Source organism: Dermacentor albipictus, chromosome 1, assembly GCF_038994185.2.
Source record: "Dermacentor albipictus isolate Rhodes 1998 colony chromosome 1, USDA_Dalb.pri_finalv2, whole genome shotgun sequence".
NCBI classification, from domain to species: Eukaryota; Metazoa; Arthropoda; class Arachnida; order Ixodida; family Ixodidae; genus Dermacentor; species Dermacentor albipictus.
Window position 1 is genome coordinate 382030056 of NC_091821.1, and position 23642 is coordinate 382053697.

Sequence of the window (23642 nt, forward strand, 5' to 3'; positions counted from 1 at the left end):
TAACAATTTGCTTTCCACGTGCATCAATCGCCTTGTCGCCCCAGAGAGTATGGTGCGCGTTGAAGGCGCCACATATAATCCTAGGAGCTGGGCAGCGGCTGCAGAGGTCTCTTATAATTTCTCGCATCGAGACCCTCAGGCGAGAGCTCACATACACGGAGGCCACGCTGAGGCTTCGGTTTTCCAGCCGCACTTGTACAGCAGTGACTTCCAAAGCACTGCTGCAAAGGTCTTGCACTGGTAGAACGTAATGCGGTATTTCACGTCTCACATATAGCATGGCGCTTCCGTTCGGAAATGTCGGAATACTTTGGTTTCCATGTGCGACATAACCAGCAATTGATCTGGAACTTGGAAGACCAGCTTCGGACAGGGCCAATATCGGCACAGGCATGTTACGCAAGAAAAGCGACAGTTCAGGTAAATGGCACGCAAGACCCGCACAGTTCCATTGCATAATAAGTGGCACCTGTGGACGAGATGGTGAACATTCTGTCCTGACCGCATCCATATTGATAGGTGCTTTAAAGAGAGGCAGAGCTGAGAATCACTGATTCGAGAGCCAGGACTACTTCGTGGTTCTTACGTTCGCTCCAAATACAGACCGCCCAGAGAAGCTCAACTTGGGCTTCACAAGACACGAGACCATTGACTACGTTGAGACACCACCTCGGTGCTTCAAGTGTCAGCGCTATGGACATGTGGCCAAGTACTGCCGTGGTGAGCAGCGGTGTAAGAGATGTGGAGGACCCCACGATTTCAAAACATGCGCGTGCAGAGAGAACTTTTTATGTGCAAACTGTAGTGGTAGTCATCCAGCTAGCTATAGCAAGTGTCCTATGCGGGCAGCGGCAATAAAGCGCAAGAAAACGTTTATCTTGGGGCCAACAGGAAACGATGAGAAAAATACGACGAAGAAAAAGACAGAAAGTCAAAGAGAGCCAGACGAAATGAGATGGAGCTCAAAGAGTGAAACTGATTTTCCAAGCCTGAAGCCTTCTCCAGGAATCCAGGACACAGTGGTGCCATCGCGCAGCGGACCGGCTAAAACAGTCAAATCAATGAACAGAGGCCCCGTAGACGAGAAGACTGCTGAACAACCGGAACAGCGAAGTTATGTGTCTGTACTGCAGCGACCCCAATCGCGTTGCGATGAAAACACACCACAGGAGGACTGTCAGCAGGTGCTAGGTGCTCTCTTCAAGGCCTTGCGATCACACATAGAGAAGATGCCGGCGAGCTCGATGAAGGAAATGCTCGAAGTAGTCCTTCGAAACCTTCGAAAGAAGGGCGTAGCAGATCGCAAGACCGTAGAGATGATTGAGGACAATGGTAGCTAACCCAAGAAAGCCAAAACTGCTAGCGTAAGAAAGGAACGTCTAGAAGAATGGGATACCAGACTTGAGAAAAAGACAGAAGAGCGCGTGAACTAGATGGAAGAATCGATTAAGGTGGCCACGATCAGCATAGTCACACAACAACTACAACCCTTACAGCAACAGCACGAGAAAATAAACGCAAGAGTAACAAGGTTAGAAGAAGGAATGGACATCCAAAAAAGTGCCGGCAGTGCAGGCACACTGCAGGGATCGGTTGTATGGCCTATGTTCTTTAACCTGGCTCTGACTGGTCTTTCTAGCAAATTACAAAGAATCGAAGGTCTTAACCACGCAATCTATGCAGGCGACATCAAGCTATGGATAAACAATGGCAGTGATGTATCGATTAAACAGAGTCTACAAGAAGCAGTCGAAACAGTCGAGAAATACCTAGAAGGCACCGGTCTAACATGCTCAGCCGAAAAATCTGAGCTGTTTCATGCAGACCAACGCTAAAGGGGAGACCTCCTAAGATCCACAGCACAAAAACCTACACAGACATACAGCCCAAGACCCAAGATGGGCAACCCATACCCAAAGTCGAGAAGGTAAGGTTGTTGGGAATGATCATAGAAGCCAAGGGCACCAACGGAGAAACTATTCGCAAAATCGAAGCCAAAGTTTCTCAGATGGTGCGATTGATCAAGAGAATCACCAACAGGCACGACGGAATGAAAGAAGCAAGCGTCATGAGAATCATCGACGTTCGTCATAAGTCAGATCACTTATGTGGCGGCATACCACAGACGGAGCACCGCAGAAAAGAAGAAGCTAGACGGCCTGATTAGGAAGATATATAAACAAGTGATTGGACTCAAGCTAAGCATGAGTACGGCGAAACTCCTAGAGCTGGGACTGCACGACGTACACGCTAGAGGAGCTAATAGAAGCGCAACGTACAGCGCAATACGAACGCCTCTCCAAGACGACGGCGGGCAGACACATTCTAGATAAATTAGGGATCCGCTACCATACACAACACGGAGACAAACGGGACATACCCAAGGAAATAAGGACCAAACTCACGGTACCCCCACTGCCCAAGAATATTGACACGTGTACTTATCTTTATCGGGCGACCACGTTTCGCCGCTTAACAACTGTAATCGCACAGCGAGGGACGCGCCTGAATGTATCCGATGTTTCTGGAAAGTTATCGATGCTTCTACCTGGCTGTCTGTTGTCGCCGAACCTTGTGTTATCTGGTTTCATCGCGTAACGCGAATGGTGTAGAACTTTGTGGAAGGCACACGGGTCCGAACGATTAGTCTGGAACATTCGACGACTGCTCTATAAAAGCCGACGCACTTGACCCGCTGATCAGATTTTCGACGATCGCCGACTGTGTTCGCCGCTATCGTTGTGCTTTAAGTGTATCCTGTTTTGTGGGCACAGGTTCGCCCAATAAAAGCTAGTTTTGTCTTTCACAGTACTGCTACTGTGTTCTTTCTTCACCGTCACTACCACGTGACAATATGCATCCTGTACACCACAAGGGCAAGAGAAGAAGCAAGGCAAAGAATATGGCGAAGAAATACGGAAGAGACAAGGGCGTGGTCTTTGTAGACGCTGCACGTTACAAACACAAAGGTAGCTTTGTTGCAGCAGTACTTAACCACAATATGAACATGACACGCATCGAAATGGTGGTGGAAGCGGCTATAGCGTTAGCCATAGCACAAACCAACGCATACTATAAATCAGCGATTGACAAACGGCATTACGCAACTTCGTGAACGGCCGGATCTCACCTGAGGCTCTAAAAATACTCTGAAAAGGCAAATCAACAAGGGAACACAGATGCGCCCAAATTCTACGGATACCAGGCCATACTCCCGACGCAACGGGAGTGGACAACCCCAACGCGGCGGCACACAACGTAGCTCGAGGACTCACTTTCCGAGCTACGACGAACGTAGACCCCTCGACAAGGCCCTCCAAAGTATGGGAATGGGAAGTAAGATTGACCAGGTTCAGCGACATCACCAACCATTACAAGATTCAAAGGTGCACTTATCCATCACCCCATCCACATCTCAATAGATTGCAAGCTGTCCAGTGGCCACAACTTCAAACCAAATCATACAAGAGTCCAATATCAATGCACGCTATTTATCCAGAAATGTACACAACAGATAGATGCAAAATCTGTGGCACCAGAGCCACAATAGAATGCATGCTATGGGAATGTGCTCTACTTTAGTCTTTAGATCTGTGCTGTTGCTGAGGAGGGTATGAGCCATGGTATGTGCTGACATGTCTCACATGTGCTCCTCGATTTTTCGGCAAAAGGCCCGGTAATTCGCCCCAGCTCATGCAAGGTCTCACACAACGGCATCCTTGAAGTTACAAGGACCGTGTGGATACCGAAATCTGAGGTGCGAAACCATTTCTCTCCGATTTAGGAGGATTTTTTCTACGAGCACAGTGTCGCTGCGAGCTAAGCCTGAAGAAAGCAGGACCTAGCGGCCGTGCATAGGCGTGGTCCGGCGGGGCCATCGACCTTGCCGGGTACCTAGAGGCGACGTGCTTCAAGAAAATGGCGTCCGCTATGCGTATGGAAGTGGACGGTGAAGAAATAATGCCGGAGGAAGTTTCCGAGAAGTTTGGATGGCGCGTCGCCGGTGAGAAGAAGACCCAAGAGCAAGAGAGCAAGCTAAGTCTAACCCCTGTCAACGGGGGGCCGGCGGCTGCCGGGCATCGTCACCCGCAGCGGAAAAATTTCAAGAGCAAGCTACTCAAGGAAGCGAGGATGCCTGTGTTGCCGAAGCAAGATATCAAGATCGTCATGCGTCCCAGGGGAGGTCAGGACATTGGGGAAGTATTTAGATTCGAGATCAGCCGAGCCATCGTCGCAGCTGCGAATGTGAGGGGCGAGGAGGTGACGCAAGATGTTGTTTGCCCGAACAAACAGCAAAACATAGTTGTTATCAGTACGCCTAAGCGAGAGAACGCGAACCGCTACTCGGCAGTCAGAAGCCTCACTATCAACGGCACGGCACACGAAGTCAGCGCCTACGAGACCGCCCCCCACGGCACCGTTAAGGGCGTCATCAGGGGTGTCCCGATGACGGACACTATTCAAGAAATCAACGACTACATCGTTCAAGAGTATAACCCCACTGCTATGCAAGCCAACCGCATCGGCAAGACGACAACGGTGGTCATCGCATTCGACGGCGACAAGGTCCCGAACTACATCAGATACGGCAACCTGCTGGTCGAGTGTTCGTTGTATCGCAAGCAGATCGATATGTGCTACCGTTGTGGTCGCCTCGGTCACCGGATGGACGTTTGTCCTAACCCCGAAGACAAGATATGCCGCGGTTGCGGCATGAAGAATCCTGAAGAAAGCCATGTTTGCAGTAACCCCAAGTGCAGCCTCTGTGGGGGCAACCACTTCACCGCGGACAAGGAGTGTACAGCGAGGTTCAAGACGCCATACGTCGTTCGTAAACGGCGTTGGGAACGTCAGCAACGAGAACAGGTGCAGCAGCAGCGGCAGCAGCCGAGGGGGCCAGCGTGGCAGCAGACAGCGTGGCAGCCACCGAGCGGGCGTCGCAGCCGCTCCCAGACCAGGCGAGGGAGAAGCACGAGCGATACCAGGTCACCATCGGCAGCTGGGGCTCGCAGGAGAGAATCTCGTTCGAGGTCCAAGTCGAAGACCCGGCGGAGCAACGGCGCCGAGAAACAGGTGGGCTGGGCAGCGGGGTCTCCCGTCGCTCTCGACAATAGCAATTTCCCTCCCCTCCCCTCCTTCCGCCCTTCCAAAGACAACGAGTGTAGACACTGTTTGGAACTCAAGGAGATGATAGAGAGGCAGAACAATCAAATCAAGGACCAAAACAATCAGATAAAAGCAATGATGGAGCGTATCAAGACGCTCAGTAGAACAAAGAACAGTGATAATGACGTCATTGCAGTTAAAAGGAAAGTACCCAAGAGAGACACCACCAGCGCTACTCCAGCGGTGACGAAGCTGATCACGTCATCGGCGCAGATCACATCACCGGCGTTGACGCAGTCAGTGACGCAAACTCCACAGACAGAAACGGCAGTGGTTGCCATGGAGGAAGAGAAGGCTGAGGCCGCCGTTGCTCCGACAATGGAGTCGGTCATGAGCATGCTTACGCAAATCTCCAGCCAAGTTTCCCAAATGTCTGCGCAAGTGAACAATCTAACAGTAAGAATGGATAATGTGGAGGCCAAATGCAGCCAACTCTCCGTTAGAGTCATGACGATGGATGCGAAAAATAAGCATCTCACCATTGCCAAGATGAAGTCACCACGGCTTAATCTACGGGTCAGGCCGCGAAAAGTTGGTTCCGTGCGCAAATCTACCGCTCAAAAAGTAGAAAATGACGAAGACTAAAGGAAAGCAGAAAGAGACTGCGGTGTTATTTCAATGGAACTGTAGGAGTATTAGAAACAAGATAGGGGAGTTACAACTATTCGTTGATAAATTGGACCAAAAACCGGATATCATAGCGTTACAAGAGACCAACGGCCGGGCCAAGCTCGCGGGATACATTACGTATACGGACCCTAGCGAAAAGGGTACTGCGATCTTGGTCCGCAGCAACGTGGCGGCCACACAACACGTGACCACTCAGCGAGGCTGCGAACATACGCTCATCGAAATTTACAGCAGAAGAGTGGGGGGGGGGGGGGGGACAAGAACTTTTTCGTCCTGAATGCTTATTGCCGACCGTCCAGCAGGGTCATTGACTTTGAAGGCACCATATTGGACTGCATTAAAGAAGCAAAAACAAGACCGATTTTAGTGCTAGGAGATTTTAACGTCGCCCACACGATGTGGGGTTATAAATATTCGTCCAAAAGAGGAAACCAATTGGTTAAAGCTATAGAGGACCACGACATGGAGGTGGTTAACGAACCGGGCGTACCAACCAGGACAGGCACTAGCACGGTCAGAGACACCACACCTGATCTGACGCTAGTTCGGGGGAACCTCGACGTAACTTGGCGTAACACGGGGGAAAATCTTGGCTCGGATCACGATATAATTTGTGTAACCCTCGGGGGGACTGACATGAAGGCGAAACTGGGTCAAGCCAACATTACAGACTGGGACCGGTTACGTAGAAGCGCAGACAGTGAAGGCGAGGACGAAAACCTAGACACCAAGACGTTTGAGGCATGGGCCAAAAAGCAACGCGAATTTGTAAAGAAATTTACGCAGAAGATTACTACTACCACGCAAATTCCCTTCGTAGACAGCAGGCTTAGTCACATGTGGGCGGCCAGGCACGGTCTTACTCGAAGGTGGAAGAGGCAAAGACATAACAAGAAGCTTCGCAGACGTATACACGCGCTCAACAAGCAAGTGACCGAGTATGCGGAACAACTATGCAGGGAAAACTGGATGAAGATGTGTGATGACCTGCAAGGCACACTGTCTACCAAAAAGACTTGGAAGCTGTTGCGACACCTCATAGATCCATTAAAAAGCAAGAGCGCATGCGTCCGAGACCTCACAAGAACGATCAACAGTTACGACGGTGACGGGGAGACGCTCATTCGTGAACTCACAAGTAAATACCGCAAGACCGAGAAGAGCGGTAACCCGACTCACGAGTATGAAGGCGATAGCAACGTCGAGATGGACGAAGCCTTCACCGAACTGGAGCTGGTTGCGGCCATCGATGAAAGTAATCAAGGCAGCGCACCGGGAATTGACGGCGTTACATACAAGATGCTAAAAAATATGGGCGACAAAAGCCGAGCTGAACTGCTAAACCTCGTCAACGCGTCCTGGGAGAAGGGTTCGTTACCAAAAGAATGGAAAGAAACGGAGGTGCATTTCATTCCCAAGCCGGGGAAACCACCCCACGTGGACAATCTACGCCCCATCTCCCTCACGTCATGTGTAGGGAAGGTGGTCGAGCGTATGGTGTTCAAGAGACTTCAGAGACATTTGGATGTCACTGATCAGATGCCACCGACCATGTACGGATTCCGGAGGCACCTGAGCACGCAAGACGTCTTGGTGCAAATACACGAGCTGGTTATCAAGCAAGCGAAGACCCCTACGCCAAGAGCTATCCTGGCGCTCGATCTCAAGGGGGCCTTCGATAACGTCACACACGAAAGTATTCTTCGTAACCTGCACCAAACGGGATGCGGAAAGCGGACATTCAAATATGTGCAGGATTTCTTAACCAATAGAACGGCAACCATCAAAATTGGAGAGGAGAAGTCGGAACCGATAGCCCTGGGAGACAGAGGCACTACGCAAGGATCGGTTCTTTCGCCGCTTCTCTTCAACCTGGCACTCCTCCCTCTCCCGACTTTGCTTCAAGACATAGAGGGCATAGATCACGCTCTCTATGCAGACGATATCACTGTGTGGACGTCGAGGGCAGGGTCGGAGAGTTGGATGGAGGAGACCCTTCAGAGAGTGGCAAAGACCGTGCACGAGTTCGCTAAATCGTGCGGCCTCAGTTGCTCGCCACAGAAGTCCGAGTTACTCGTCATCAAGCCAAGAAGAAAGAAGGGAGACCAAGAGAACGTACGCATCACCATCGACGGGACGACCATAACACCAACCACGCAAGCACGTATCCTAGGTGTCATCTTCCAGAACAATGGCAAGGCGGGAGCGTCGATCGACAAAATCAAAGTTTCAACGGAACAAATTTCGAACATGATCAGAAGAGTCACAAACAGACAAAGGGGATTGAAGGAGGACGATGTACTGACGCTCGTCCAGGCCTTCTTGACGTCGCGCATCGTTTACGCGGCGCCGTACCTCAAGTTACTGAAAAAAGACAGGGACCAGTTGAACGTCATTATACGAAAGGCAACCAAGATGGCGCTGGGCATTCCGAAGCATTCTTCGACCGACAAGCTTCTCGGCATGGCCAAGCACAACGTCGTCGAAGAGCTAATAGAAGCTCATCTATCTAATCAAAGAGTTCGGCTCAGTCAGACGTCGGCGGGACGTCGCGTTCTTGCCAAGTTGGGCTGCCAAGAGTTAGAGCGGAAGGAAACGGGGCCGTTACCCAGGTTGTGGGTGCATAAAATCCACAGTAAGCCACTGCCTAGAAACATGAGGTCGGGTCGTAACGACGGCCGCAGAGCAGCTCGTATAGCGGCCTTGACGGAGACTTTGGGTCAAATAGTAGAAGAGGAAGAGGGGGTCACTCTCTTCACAGACGCTTCGTTACCCAAGTTTTCATCGAAAGCAACGCTGGCAGTTACGACGCGGGATGTGCTCGTAACCTGCGCCTCCATCAAGACGTCTTTTCCAGAGGTGGCAGAAGAGGCCGCTATAGCGCTAGCACTCGCGCAGCCCAAGGTGGGAAGAATTGTCACCGACTCGCAAAAGGCGTATAACAACTACAGGAAGGGGTGGGTGTCTCTTGCGGCACTAGATATTCTCCAAAGTGAACGCGACGTACCTGAAAGGAAAGTTGAGTTAATATGGACACCGGCTCACTCTGGGCTGGAGGGCAACGAACTTGCCCACCAGTTCGCCCGAGAGATAGACACCGGGTTGAGGAAGATGAGCCACAGTCCATATTTACTTACAGAGACATTACGAACCATTATAAGACGGAGAGGCGCCGTTACCCCGATCCTCACAAATCGCTTAGCAGAGAACAGCAAGCGATCTACAGGCAAATACAGGCAGGATCCTTCCCGCACCCTTACCTTCAAAACAAGATGTACCCGGAAAGGTACGAGAAGGATTGTACCTTCTGCAAAACTCATTTAGGCACGCTCCAACACGTCATTGGGGTATGCAATTTCATCAAGGCGATCCCCCCACCTCTTAACTGCCCCACTACCCTACCCCATGCCTCATCCACCCTTACCGAGCGATGGGAGACCTTGCTAACCAGCACCGCCCTGGAAGACCAGCTCGTCCTGATCTCCAGGGGCCAGGCGGCTAGGGAAGCATATGGGTCCCGTGAAGAGGGAACCACTTCCATCGACGGCATCTAAGAAGATGTCGAGCTCGGCTCAATAAAGTTGTTTCTCTCTCTCTCTCTCTCTCTGTGCTGTTGCTCTTCCTTTCCTCTTTCCTTCTCTCCTTACCATCTTCCATTTCTGTGTTGCTGTCACCTTCCTTCAGAAGAGTAGGCAGGCGCTGTGCCCCTTCCGGTGGCAGTTGCCAGCCTGCTCCTCGCTTTCCCTTTCCTGTTAACTGTGTATATGTGTTCAAAACAAATAATAATAATAATAATAATAATAATAATAATAATAATAATAATAATAATAATAATAATAATAATAATAATAATAATAATAATAATAATAATACACGATAATGAGAGCGAGACCTGTACCAACAGCCTCCGCGCGTGATGGCAGGCCGCGCTGCTCAGCTCGTACCTGGAAGACCAACTCCGGGCAGTCCAGCGAAGCATGCAAGGAAGCCGCCGGGAGACAAGAACTCTTGCCCGTAACGTGCACCAGTGCCCCAGCCCACTAATTCGCCGGACGCGAATCATTCTAATTCGAAATAAAGTTTTCTCACTCACTCACCTCGGCGTTTCCTCAAAGAAATCATCTAAACTTTGCCTTTCCTGAACGCACAATACAAAGATTACACCCTTAAGGGTGTTTTCTCGTTTCTATAACACCCCGTTTACGCCTATATAAAAACGTCCTTAAACGAATTAATGCATTCATTTGAAAGGGAGATCTTTAGGAATTACATCTTTTCCCCCAATGTGTGTTTTGCTGAAATGCACACTAAGTTTTATTTTTACAGCGATATATGTTATTGTATCATGGCTCTAATCTTTCGGATGTCCGCCGAAGTAATCGTGAAGTCTTTTCCAAGACGTTCATAAATAAATAAAATAAAAAATCTGAGGACACCTAAGCAGTTATGAATTGTGAATGCAAAAGTATTAATGTGCAATTGAACGCCCCCAAGCACTCCTTCGAGTTTTGCGCTGCAAGTAATGTTTTCGAGTTTTACAGCAGGATATGTTATCGAGTTTTGCGAATAAATTGGTGCGGGTTATTATTTTCTTTTTACAGTTTCTACGTTAGCACGTTGGCTGTACGCCGGAATCAATTGGACGATATGGCTGAGAAATCAAGTACATTTATTTTCACTCAGTGCGTTCACGCCTGCCTTTTCGCTCGTTTTGCTGCGTTCTTCCGCTCCCTAACTTCGTCGACGGAGCACTGGCGTGGACGGTCACGTTCTGCTACCGCTGAGGTTGCGGCCGCCACCGATGTACATGCATAAGACCACATAGCTGTACAATCGTGAGAAATATGACCGGGAACACGCGAACGCGTGGCAAATAGCCTCGAAACCGAGTTAGAGCGATACGCGAATGGCGCTGTCGGAAACAAAGGGGAAAAAGGGGAACGCTATTCCGCGAACTGTTGGCACTCCCATCCCGCCTGCGTTTGTCGAAAACGGCAGCTTACGGCATCTCACTGGCCGCCGATAGCCGATAAAACAGTTACGTGTACAATGACTTACAGCGGGTCATTTTTTTTACAGTCATTCTTTTATTTTTTTTTTGAGAGCGAAGCTCTTAGGCGCCCGGTACTGCCAGAGCCAGCAAGCAGCAGCAACTTGCGGTGCCAACGCCGCATGCCACGAACGTCCGGCGCGATGAGAGACCGTTGAAGCAGCGGCGGCCACCAAGGCCGGCAGGCGCGCGCAGCAGATATACCCAGTGGGGGGGAGAGGGGCACGCCGCGGCGATGCCCTCTCCCCTGATGCAACACCTGGCAGTTTCGCCCGCTCTGCACCACCGAGGCGTGCTCGTGACGTGGCGTCGCAGCCAATGGCAATAAAGCGAATAAATAAAAATCTGTTACAATTGATTTGAGATTATTGTGCGTGCAATGCCCCGAGTTAAAGAATAAATAAAAGAATCACCGCCCAAGCACTCCGTAGACATGGCTAACCAGCGAAGCTAGAACGTGCGACCCCGTTCTTTATCACTGGGTTATTCCCGACGGTTCATTAAACGACAGCTTAGTAGGCTGCCAGATCCTCGGCACGCACTTGTTGCTTGCGCTCGGCTGCACGAGCCTGTTCTTGTGCCCGCGCTGCAGCATCGGCACGGGGTAGACGAGCTCGTTCCCGGTTCTGCTCGCGCTGTTGCTGATCGAAAGGTGCCTGCTCCTTAGGAGTAGATATGACGCGTGGCCTACCTGCTGCTGAGCACGCGCTCGGCTACGACGGAGAGCAACGACGATACTAATGGCGTAGCCAATCGCGCGCCTCTCTTTCTCCTGTTCTTTTTTTCGTGCATGCGCATGGGGCTGCGCTGGAGGAGGTTTCGGCGTACAGGCGGCAGACGGCCGGCCGAATCGGTTAGCCATATACACCTTTTCGCTGTGAGAACGCCACACAGATTCAATCCGAACTGTAGACCTAACAGTGACCATTCGGAAGTGTTACCTACTGACCACATCGCCGGGGACACAACCGCAGGGAATAATACAGCGCCTTAGGAGTGCAGTAACGCCTCTAGCTACTCCGATGGGCTGACGCCGCGGTCTTCAGAGCTTCAGTTTATCTATAACTCAGCAACAATATGAGACAATTTAGACGAAGCTAGCAGTAAAACATGAAACGCAGGAACGAGAGAAGATCACAAAGTGGTTGTGTCTTTCCAGTTCACTACCGGGGCGTGCCACTTGCACAATAAACGCCATGTTCTTATATAGGTAGTAGGTTGCCCCGCATGTACCTATGAATGTTTATTCCAACCAATACTGCACGAGAGAGTGCAAAATTTAGTGCGCATAATAATGTGCCGGCTCAGATGCTGCAGCAGAAAGAACATGCGCCTGAAGAACTATGATTGACTGACGCGCTATCAATTGCTGACGTTCGGGAGGTGATCTATAAAACACCGCGCTGAAACAACTTAAACTAAGCCAGTGCTAATAAGTGAATAGCAGAATAGGAAATACGAGGAAAAAAAAAGCAACGTCTTTCCAGTTCACCACCGGGGACGATATGTAGTAGTACATGAAGTAGCAGGTTGACATCCACATCCTATACTGGGACCATATCACGTGCTATAACAATAACTTGGTGCAAACCACTGCGAAAAATATTGCACGGTGGGTGTCATACTATTGCTCAATAGACACTTATGACTTTTTACTTGCTTGAAATGGTGATATTCCCGCGCACCCTAAAATTTTGCAAAGGTGTATGTTTCGCATACAACACCCTTTAAGCACCCTTAAGCTAATAAAAGGGCGCACTAAGAATGTTTTGCCGACGAATACAACCATTAAACAATAAAAAAAGTAGAGGGGCAAAAAGGGCGTATTGACTTTCAATCCACCCTTGAGGGTACAATTTTTCTGCGTGTGCTTTTCAGCATGGAATATATTTTCGGTCCTCTCCCTAAGGAATTTTATACCGCGCTAATAGACTTCTATCGCTCAACCACAGCTTTGGGCAATTAGTGCAAGGTCTTGTACTTCAGACAGACACCGAGATCGGTGGTGTTTGCGTATGGATTTCAGAGGCCAGCAGATGAAACACTGCAGCGGACGAGAATTACATTGGCTGCATTGTACAGAAGTTGTTATTGATGAGGTGGCGGTGCATTGGTGCGCAATTCTTCGTCGTCGTGCTTATGAAAAACGCGCGGGTGGCACAAAAGAGGCGCATGCATGACAGTGGTAATGGTCAGTCTCATACATGGCACATATACACAACAGAAGATGCGCCAAAAATCAGGTGGTCGGTAGAAAACAACCTCGGAGCCATCGACGGCGTCAGTGGCAACATCACAGCGACAACGCCACAAGCTTTTTACATGGCAACTCGCAGCCGCATTTCATGGCCGCCAAGTCCCAAGTCTCGCAGCTGGCATGGCATCATTTCGCTCGTGACATCAGTAGAAGTTTTGCCTCTGAATTCATTAATCCCCAGCCAGGGCTTTCCAAACGACTCATCGAAGTTGAAGAGAAAGAAGCGACATCATCACCAGCGACTTGAAAACATTGATTTACACGAATACTATGTTTTTAAATGTGGTATAAGTAAATCGTATATTTAAAGGCCATCTCAAGTGTTAAGCTACCGACACGTTGGGCATGTAGGTGCTTGCACGTTTCCCTATTGAACGATGGAAATAGAATGTATGTTTGTATTACACTTCTCGGAACCTTTTACGCTGGCACCAAGGTAGCCTTCTCAATAACACACACAGACAAAAAGAAAAGAAAAGAAACGAAAATAAACATGACGCACCAACATTGTCTCAATAAAATACTTACAAATAGTGCAGTGTTGAAATTCTGAGAAAAAAAATAGCATTTCTTTAGCTAAGCAGCTGCGAACATAAGGAAAAGCCTTTCATTTTCCTCGTTACATCGCGCGCTTTAGCTTAATAGTCGTCATGTATACTTCTATTGTGTCAGCACCAACTACCTCTTTGAGATGATCGCTACGTGCTGTTGTTGATGGGCGGAACAATTAATTTTAGGGATTTCACCTTAACGACCTTTAAGAATAACGAATGAATCGCTGGAGTCCCCTGAAGTTCGTTATATCGAGATTTCACTGCATTCAAAACTTGCACTTACGCTTATTTTGCCGCAGTCATTAGATGCCACCCACACTGCAGACGAATGGAAGCTCCTGTATTGCCTATATTTAATTCTCATCGTTGTCATCATCATCATCATCATCATCATCATCATCATCGTTAGGGTGTAACCTCAGACTGATTTCCTCAGCATGCTCGTGATCTGTTGCAGAAAAATTGCGTCATTTCATTTCTGTAAGACGCGCTGAAGCTAGATAAACCTCAAAGCATTCGCTCGCTGCTGCTGCCTCTCTTCATCGCGACAGCGTTGCTACAGCGAGTGTACACGGTCATTGAGTGATAGCTGTTCATGTTTGCCTGTGCGTGCCTGACACTGTGCTCGTTAATATAAAAAGTAAGCGAATGCTTACTGCAATTTATACAGCCAATGAAACTACAGCTTTTAAGGTAGAAAAACGGGTGCGTTGGAAAGGAGGCACACTTATTAATCAACGCGAAAACAACGGAAGACATGGAGGTAGAAGGACGCAGGACGAGCGCTGACAGGAGGCGCAGCGCTCGCGCGGTGTCCATATCTACCTCTGTATCGTCCATTGTTTTCGCGCTGAATAATAGGTATGCGTACGACCCTTACTTCGTGTAGTTGTCTAATAAATTGCTATCACAGTCAATGCTTCGCCTTCAGGACGAAACGGCGATTTTTCTTCATATGTGAAATAATATCTTAATAACAGTCATGTGTGTCCAATTGTCAGTGCATAACAGCCAATGATTTCGCAGCAAGATAATGCGTTTAGGACAATGTACATTTATGTGCAAGGATCATTGCAAGTGCGCAAGAATGCCTTCGAAAGAGCGTGGCGGTTAAGATCAGCATGGGGCCGTATTTTGTTACAGGTTTTGTTGACTCCTTGTTCTTTCTGCCCTTCGTCATTGCTGACTAGCGCGTAACTACACCCCAGCTATCGCCGGCATTGGCCACTCTGTGGAACGGATGATAGTGAACAGAATCGGTGGAAATAAAAAGAAAAAAAAGGATCCTTACAAAATACGGCCTCTGCGGCAGAGTTTCGCCGGCAGGATGATCTTGTAGGACTTGTCGTTGACTTGGCTTGTACAGGTTCACATTGGTAGAAATGACACAATGGAAGACGACGCATAAAACTTGACGATAAGCGGGTGGCATGTCCTGTTGTTTAGTCTTACATGTCGTCTTCTTTTGTGCCATTTCTACGAAGACGAAGGCGTTTTTGCTGCTTCTTATGAGCCCGTAAATGAGCTCGTCCGGTGACCTGCGTGCCGCCCTCGTGGCGGCTGTGTGCGCAGGGCAGGCGGTGCTGAGCCGGCGTGGCCGCGAGCGACTCGCGCAAGGCGGGCGGCCGTCGGGGGCCCGCTGCCTTCAAGGAGGCCATCTCGAGGCGCCTCTCCCGGGGCTCCGTCCACGATGCGTCCGACTACTGCCTCACGGCTAAGGTGGGTGAACACACACGCACACGGCACGTATGCATAGGCACGTATGCACGTGCCTTTGCATGACTTTGCAACACACGCCCTACGGTGGTTGTCATAGGTCCAACCGCCAACTACACTTGTTACCGCATGGCTGGTTGGCGAAGCTCTTCAAACGGACGCTAAATAACCTGTTGAAGGCTAAGTGGCGAAGTAAGGCGACAACCATCAAAGATAAGCTGTAAGGCTAGCTGGTTCGAATATTGGTTTCTTCGAGTAGTAGTTAGCGTATCTCTCAGGGAAGCTAGTACAGTTTTCAGATGCGCGTTTCTGATTAGTTCTGGGCGGGTACAATATGTTCTCTTTGTTCTACGGTGCGCCGTCGTCAACGTCAAAATAAGATGCACTACAGCAGTTACCTTAACAAGCTACGTCACGTGGCCTGTCGGAGCGTTTACGGAGAAGCGCGGTACGCGATACCTGCGCATGTGATACCGGAGAAAATGCCAGAACCGAATTCCACTGAATAGGACACTTCATTACTCCGCGCAATGCTCATATGACTCCCCGGATGGAGTGTCACTCCTAACCATTTACCACACGCGAACTTGTTTGCGTCTTCAGATTAGATTGAGGTTAAGTTGCCGAGTTTCGTAACGCTTGTCTAGATCTGCTATACGAAATCTAGGCCCCCGCTCCTCTGACAATACTCGACTGTGGCGTTCAGGATTACGCGGGTCGAATGACAAGAACAAATTGGCTTTTCTCTAGCGCAACAAAAGTATTGCTGACGGTCCCATCTCCGAACGTGTGTGACCGAGGTACGTTATTTATATAACGCCACGCTTGTTTCGTAATGAAAGATGTTCAGATAGATGTGCCTTGCCCCAATGTTCACTGCGAAAGTGTTGTGAAGAAAGCACATTACGTAAAACGAGTTGTTGATTCCTTTCTGGAAGCGACCTTCATGCTTGAGTGGAAAGTTGGAAAAGGTTGCCCTCTTCATCGCCGTAGCACAACTTTCATGGCATTCCTTATGTGCCCGAACGCGCACCGAGAAAATGCAATTTACATTGGCAAGGGCGGAGTGAAATCTACAGAGAGCGAAATAAAAGAATGATTGAATGGGCGGAGGCTTCTAGATTTGTTTGGTTCTGAATGAAACTGCAGCATATTCAGTTAAAAAAGAAAGAATGCGCGGCAGTTGTAATGTGCACAACTTTTGTGAGTTAGAGCGAATTTGATATGCGACTCATTCTTTGAGACCGTCGCGCAAAATCGATACAAACGAGAAAACGAAAGCGCACTGCTTCTATATGAATCGATGGCGCGACCTAAATGGCAGAGCCCGAAGAAATAAAGGATCCTATTCAGCAGTGACTGATTCGTTGTACTTTTTGTAAGAGCGCAGAGGCAACATGGACAAAAGGAAGAAAAATCAGGACAATACGGCGCTTTCGCGCTCTTACTAAAAAATAGTGTGAACCCTATAGACAAGCCGCCCACCTTGATATCTCTTGCTCCAACACTGACTCATTCGCCTGCAATGACAACCTTGACGTGCAAGAACAGGCAGAAAACTACTAACTCCCTTCCCCTCGACGCCCCTTCTTTCCGCTATTCCTGGTGGACTACAGAGCGGCGCGTAGGTGATTTCACCAATCGACTCAGTTGTTGATAGCACCAGTGAAGAAGTATTACAAACTAAACGCAAAATGAAGCGAGGGTAAATTAACAGCTAATGGCGAGCAGATTCAACGAGACTGAGGGATTTGTTAGGAGAGGTGATCGCCTGGGACGTCAACGATCACAGAAGGAAAAAAAAATGTATGTGTGTGTGTGTGTGTGTGTGTGTGTGTGTGTGTGTGTGAGAGAGAGAGAGAGAGAGAGAGAGAGAGAGAGAGAGAGAGAGAGAGAGAGAGAGAAATGCATAGCTGAAATGAAGTGTTACAGTTGAAAGAAAATTTGAGGTGCAGAAGAACGTTTGGAAATAAACACGCCCATACTATCGTAGACGCTTCGCTTAAACGTCTACTGGCTAGTTTGGTCTTAGCATTCACTTAGTAAATGAAACATAAATGCACATCAGCGGGAACGAAAACACACACACACACACACACACACACACACACACACACGCATATATATATATATATATATATATATATATATATATACACGCACACACACATAGGCTGGCATTTCTCCAACTGATGCGCGGAACGAAAATTCTCACACTCGAGCACAACACGTACCGCGGTAGCTATCAGGTACCAGGGCGATCGCATTCGGATTTCAGTGGAATGCAGGAACGGCCTGTCCGAGTGAGATCTCGGTGTACGTTAATTAAAGGGCCCATAAACAAGTTTGAACATTGAAAATTGACGAGCGCGGTGCGTATACAAATCATGCGATGACGATACACGCCCCGAAACAAATGGAAAGTTTGAGCAAAAGCCTTCGCGCTTTTCTCGATGGAACGACTCGTCCCTCCAGCGAGATGACACGTCACGCGTGTAGTGTTTCCGCGTTGCACGCACGGCGTGTGCTGCGTACAAATGACCGCCAACAGCAGCGCGAACGACTCGGAGGTTCCAGTGAAACGCACAGCGCGCAACGCGGATCCGAGTCTGGAAATGCGCCTCTCCGCGCAAAGAGAAGAGAGAACAACAGGATGGAGGCCGGATGGCAACCCAAAAAGAAAAGCTACAGTTCTCGGCTTCGACATACAAGAAGGCAGGAGAGAAGAATCTCTTGCCGCGTGATGGTCGAGGCAACGGGAGAAATATACTAAAGAACCCGAAGCCCGGGCACAAGTTGGCTTATATCAATCTTGAGAAGACGTCCGAATCTTAATTTAGGAGCAGCGCCGGTGTTTACTTGCTTTTCTATACATCCCCTGCTAGGTGGCGCTTTGTTCTGAAGATAAAGAAAGATATCTAAAATAAAGTTAGGTAGAACATTAGGCAAAATAAGACAAAGAGCTTGGTCGTGCATTCCCACCAGCCCTTATCAAATGGGAAACTCGGAGTATCCATCCATCCATCCATCCATACGTCAGAGCGAGAGAAAACCTCTACTGCGATGAAGGGAGCTCTCCTCATCTCGCCGTGGCCTCCTATAATTTCATTTGCTCCAATCTCAGCCACTACTGAATCCCCCCTTCTTCTTCCCTGAATGCGTGCCATAGAACGAACCCTGGAAACCGCTTTACAACTCCTAGTGTATAAGCAATATTTCAGGCTGGGCCTTGTGACGGGCCCTTGATGAAGGTACGAAGGTCGTCAAAATTAATCTGAAGCCATCCACCGCTTCATTTCTCAATGTAGTTGAAGTGCATCCTTGGGTCACTAAACACAAGATGCCATCTCTCGGGAACAACATCTGCTACTCCCCCCCCCCTCCCCCCCCAGACAGCGGACGGCTTTGATCGTTGGCACGACGCCACGCCACCTACCACTGCTGCGAAAGGAACCGGAGCGTTTCTCGGCGGGAAGATAATTGAAACGGGCCAGAAGGGTTGATCGACACCTTTCCTAATGAGGCCGATTGCCCAATGCTTCAGATAAATGGGCCTCGGCGGGAAGGCGTTCATCTTGACGTGAACCGCTAAATCTAATCAAGCTTTTAACGCAGAGCGCAACAGAATGCCGGTGCGAATGAAACTAGCCCTCTGTGAGATGAGTGAAGAAGACGATTATGATAAAGCATCGTACGTGCATACAGGGGAAACGACGCAGGCTGCAGTGAAGGGTACTTTAATGTTCCTTCAACTGCTGGACCAGGCTAGCCATGCAGTGTGAAAGAGGCGCTTACTGCTTTTAACCGAACCGTAGGCATTCCGTGCTGACAGCGTTTCGGCGGGATATCTTGTAACTCAAAACACCTCGCTTCTTTATTAAAAACTGTTAAGCTCGAGAGGACAGTATCCGATTCCGGCCGCTGTGGTCACATTTTGAGGGGGCGAAATGCAAGAACTCCCGTGTAACATGCATTGGGTGCACGGCAGAGAACCTCAGGTGGTCAAAGTTATTCTTGTGTCTCCCACTATTACGTGCCTCGTAATCATGTCGCAGTTTTGCCACATAAAGCCCAGGAATTCAATTTTGTCCCGTATTAAACAACGGAAAGCCAGGTACAAAGCACAATTTCTAACGAACAAACGTAATTTCAACCCTTCTGAATGTGTTTGCCAGTGGCGTGTGAGTGATAAATCGCTCGCTTTTTCAAATATGCTCAATTATTTTCGAAAAATCCATGTTTGACGTTCGCAGCAACCTTCAGGCACTGGAAGGTTTCCGCAGTCCTGGTCACTTAAAAAGTTGCCGCCAACGGTTGCGGGTGCGACTCGTGACCGTTCTCAGCAAGATAACACTATAGTCATATGGTAACTGGATATCTGCACGTTCTATTTAAGTTTTATACAGCCGCACGCCATAAAACTCTGATAGTGTGGCGCTTAAGATGTAGCCGAACTCCGCCAAGCTGGAGTTCCTGCCGACGCTGTAGGGGTACGCTGTAGCGAGGCGAAGGATTTTGTACTAGATAGACAAATGGGTGGACGGGCTCGACATGCCAATATAGGTGACAGATAGGTGACATTCGGGAGGATCAATTGCCAGTAATTTATGCATGCCACGGCCGCGCTGCAACGCTAAAATTGGGCTAAGGCAAGACGAAGTTTGCCCACAACCAATATCGGCCTCAACCTCTCAGCCTTAGGTCGATTCAGGCCGAAGCAATTGATTGACGGGGATTACGATGTGAACTTTCAGCAGGACAGACGTGGGTTATATATAATTATACTGTTTTTTTCCTTTTCTTTTTACATTTAGTACATGCACCAGCATACCAAGGTTGTTTTCAGAAACTGCCGAAATCAGTGACTTACATTTTCTTTCTCGTTTTAGCTATCGCGAGATTCTCAAAAGTTTAATTAGAGTCCATAGTAACCGCGAATGTCTAGACACGCGAATGCTTGGTGGTACTTGAGGAGCAACGTACTGCTGACCAATTACACTCAAGTCAACCACACAATCAGCGAAGCGTCGTTACGAAGGAGCTATAAAGGATGCGGAAGCACTAAACGAACCGCGCATTTTACGAGGGGTGAACGGCGCGACATTAACAGGACGTGTAAACGGAGACAATAAAGAAACGCACAGTAAACACCCCTCTTGCCTGCGAGCGCACTATTCTTGTTTGGGAGCTAGACGCGTTCAGAATATCGCTTTGCTAGGGAGCCAGTATTGACGCGCTGACACAGAGATACAGACTCGACCATAACTAAACACTACAGTTGGCGCCGCTGGCGAGAGAGACGGCCAAGAAGGAGATCGGTCGATCATGAACGGATTCTCTATCCGGGCCATTGTCTTCGCTCGTCGCGTACACGGGGACTATATACTATAGACCGATTCTTTGCTGCTCGGCAAGTGCCACATTGTTCGCAGATAGGTGGGCGCTAAACGTGCCCTATAGACATATAGTGAGAGCTGCTGGTGTGGAAGCCCAGCCTGCAGGGCATAGAAGGGCAATCCGCCTGAGACAACAATGCTGGAGGGAGGTGTGCGACGGCTGTTTTTGCTTTAGGCACTCGGACGTCAACAGAAGCCAAAGCCCGCTTTCCTGTACGATCGTGCCAGAGCGCTGTGCCCGATATATAGGTCCTTAAATTGTGTTTAAATGATGTAGTAGGCACAGAGACCCCTCATTTGGAAAGAAAAGAGCGTACTGCCATCAAAAGCGTTTGTTTAGTCAGTTCATGAAAGAAAAACAAAAATGAGCAGGCTGTAGCGATACGTCCGGTTCTGAACTGTTTTACTGCGGCAGCAGCTGGATCTCACAGCTGTCACGGCCGTCTTGCTTGTTTGCTCCTCGAATATCAGCGCCATATTCCTTAAATAGAAAGAAAGAAAGGGAGAGAGGGAGAGAGAGAGAGAACAAAAGAAACGTTACTAACTTTCTGCGATGTGCACAACTCCGTCTTCGTCCGCAAATGTGGGCATCTTCGATTTGCCGTCCCGGACTGTGCAGGACTGCCCGAGACGCTGCATACGCAATGATCATTTGCTGAAACCATCGCCTCGGGCAATCGGAGACTGCCATCGACGGATAATGAAAGAGGCCCAGTATTGCTTACCTTGCCCTGCGAAAAGAGCGCATAGATGCCTCCACTCTCGGAGTCTGCGTTGCGGCGCACAATCACCCGCACAAATTGCTCAGTGCGGGTGTTCCGTAATATAAATATAGCTGAACGCAAAAGTGCTATGCCTAAAACGTGGCAGCCATGGAGTATTTCCGGCATCGCAATCACTTCCGGCGCGTGAAGTTGGCAAAAGCATGGCCTTCGAAATTTGTTTTTGTTACTCGGAGGCAACCGACGCTGGGACCTGAATGGGGAGACCATCCATTGCCGCAGGAGTACGGGTTCGATTCCCAGCGGCAGAGGTGGGTGCGAGCGAGCGAAGCAACGTTATCAGGAATGCCTGCAGAACGATTAGCCTTCCCCTGTAAGGGAGGCGTCACCGTGACGCGGCCATGACGTCTTCCCGGCGTGTGGCGCCTCTACTCCGGCCGCGGCCGCACTACTCCCTTTGGTAGACCGCGCCTGCCCCATCTTTTGGGGTGGCAGCATCCCTCCGGTTTCGCTCTGTCGTTGCCTTTCGACGGCCGCCGAGATCTGCTGAACGGCTTGGGCTTGGACCTCGTGATCGTAGCACCTCGTTGCGGCCTCGAGCCGAGGCGGGATCGTTGTCACCGTTGCAGCTTCGTGCGGAATCTGGGCACAGTCCCAAATGATAAAATTTTTCTTCACCGTATGGGGAGAATGAGGCTGATGAACTGGCCTGAAAACGGGGGACACACGACAACACGACGACGATTACGGCATAACTGGAACGATGACTGTAACGACGCTTAACAAACACACTGTCACTAAAAATTGTATAAATTTGTACTAGTTTTCCCCCGATTTGTTCACTATTGTTTGTACGTATTCTATTTCTCCTCTGCTTGGACCGAAGGGTCTGCAATATGTACTAAATAAATAAGGTGAATAACGTAGATGACAACCATACGCTGCAAATCCAGTTTTGAGTCTTGAACTGCTAGCGCTGCAGAAGACAGAAACGCGAGAAATACTTTTTTTGCATCCGAAGCAATTCACTGCCACAGTTGTCAACGGCAGGACGACATCGACACAAACGAGAATAGATGCATGGAAACGACGATGGCACGACGAAAATGGCGTGCAAATGATGACGGAAGCCCAACACTGTAGGTACGCAATGGTGCGCATCTTTTACGCGCGGTATCGAATAAACGCAGACTTCGCCGACCATGCATCTGCGAACGAGCTGTCTCTGTGATTGGAAGGCAAAGAATGACTGATGCGCTGAAAGCCGCGCTACGGGCGGTCACGCTTCACCCGGTCGTGCTTAGTTCCTAATTTTGATTATGGTGATCATTCTAACGAGATTGAATTTTCACTCATCTTATCCCCAGTTACTTGGCTTTGTCTGCTCCGAATTTTATGTATCTTTCTTGACCCATTCGCTGTACGACTGAAAGTGTACACGAAGGGTGAAATAACGGACACTCAGACTTCAGTTGTCCACAGGGCATTACTGTGCTTCGCAGCGACTCTTTAGATGCTCTATTTTATTTCACCAGAGCGTCCTAATACCGTACCTTTCAGTTGTAAGGTGCACTATGATAGACCTTTTGACAACTTTTGTCTAAACAAAGATTACTATGGGTATGGGGAAAAGCTGGTATGTTCAGAATGAACAAATCAATAAAAATGAATAGTAAAACTGTGTGTCTAAATCTGTATACTATGTTAGTTTACTGGTGATTTGTAAGCGTACAAAGCTGGAAGGAGCCTCCACGCAATGGACAATAGCAAGAAAAATACTATGGTGCCTCAATACCTGCGTATTCCTGCTCTATAGATTTAAAAATTCAAGAAAACACGCGCAGAGAAAGGGAAAAAAATGTTGAAGAGAAAGCGATGCACCATCCGTCGTGTTCCGCGAGATATAATGTTACAGACCGTATCGTTGACTCCCAGGCGGGATATATTTATGGAGGACCTTTTGTCAACAATGCAACCATTTACGTATTTGTCCTCTTGACCATACTTTATCTTTTATAGCTGATCCTTAGAGAGCACTGCCGAGAAATGACAGGTAATTTGCATAAACTTTTAGAAGTAATGGCGTTGTCAATCGAACGAAGCATTTTCTTTAGTTTATTGTGAAACATATGCAGCATTTGCCCAGTGCTA

General features: G+C 48.8%; 1 protein-coding gene across 2 annotated transcripts in view; it reads left to right on the top strand.

The window, feature by feature from the left end:
- LOC135900322 (uncharacterized) overlaps positions 1 to 23642 on the top strand; it is a 176316-nt gene that overhangs the window by 28185 nt on the left and 124489 nt on the right. Inside the window, exon 2 of one of the 2 annotated variants that reach the window (XM_065429807.1) lies at positions 15230 to 15376. In XM_065429807.1, coding sequence (XP_065285879.1) covers positions 15230 to 15376 — 147 coding nt within the window. The remainder of the gene's footprint in view (positions 1 to 15229; positions 15377 to 23642) is intronic. The other variant, XM_065429808.1, reaches the window with a different exon arrangement.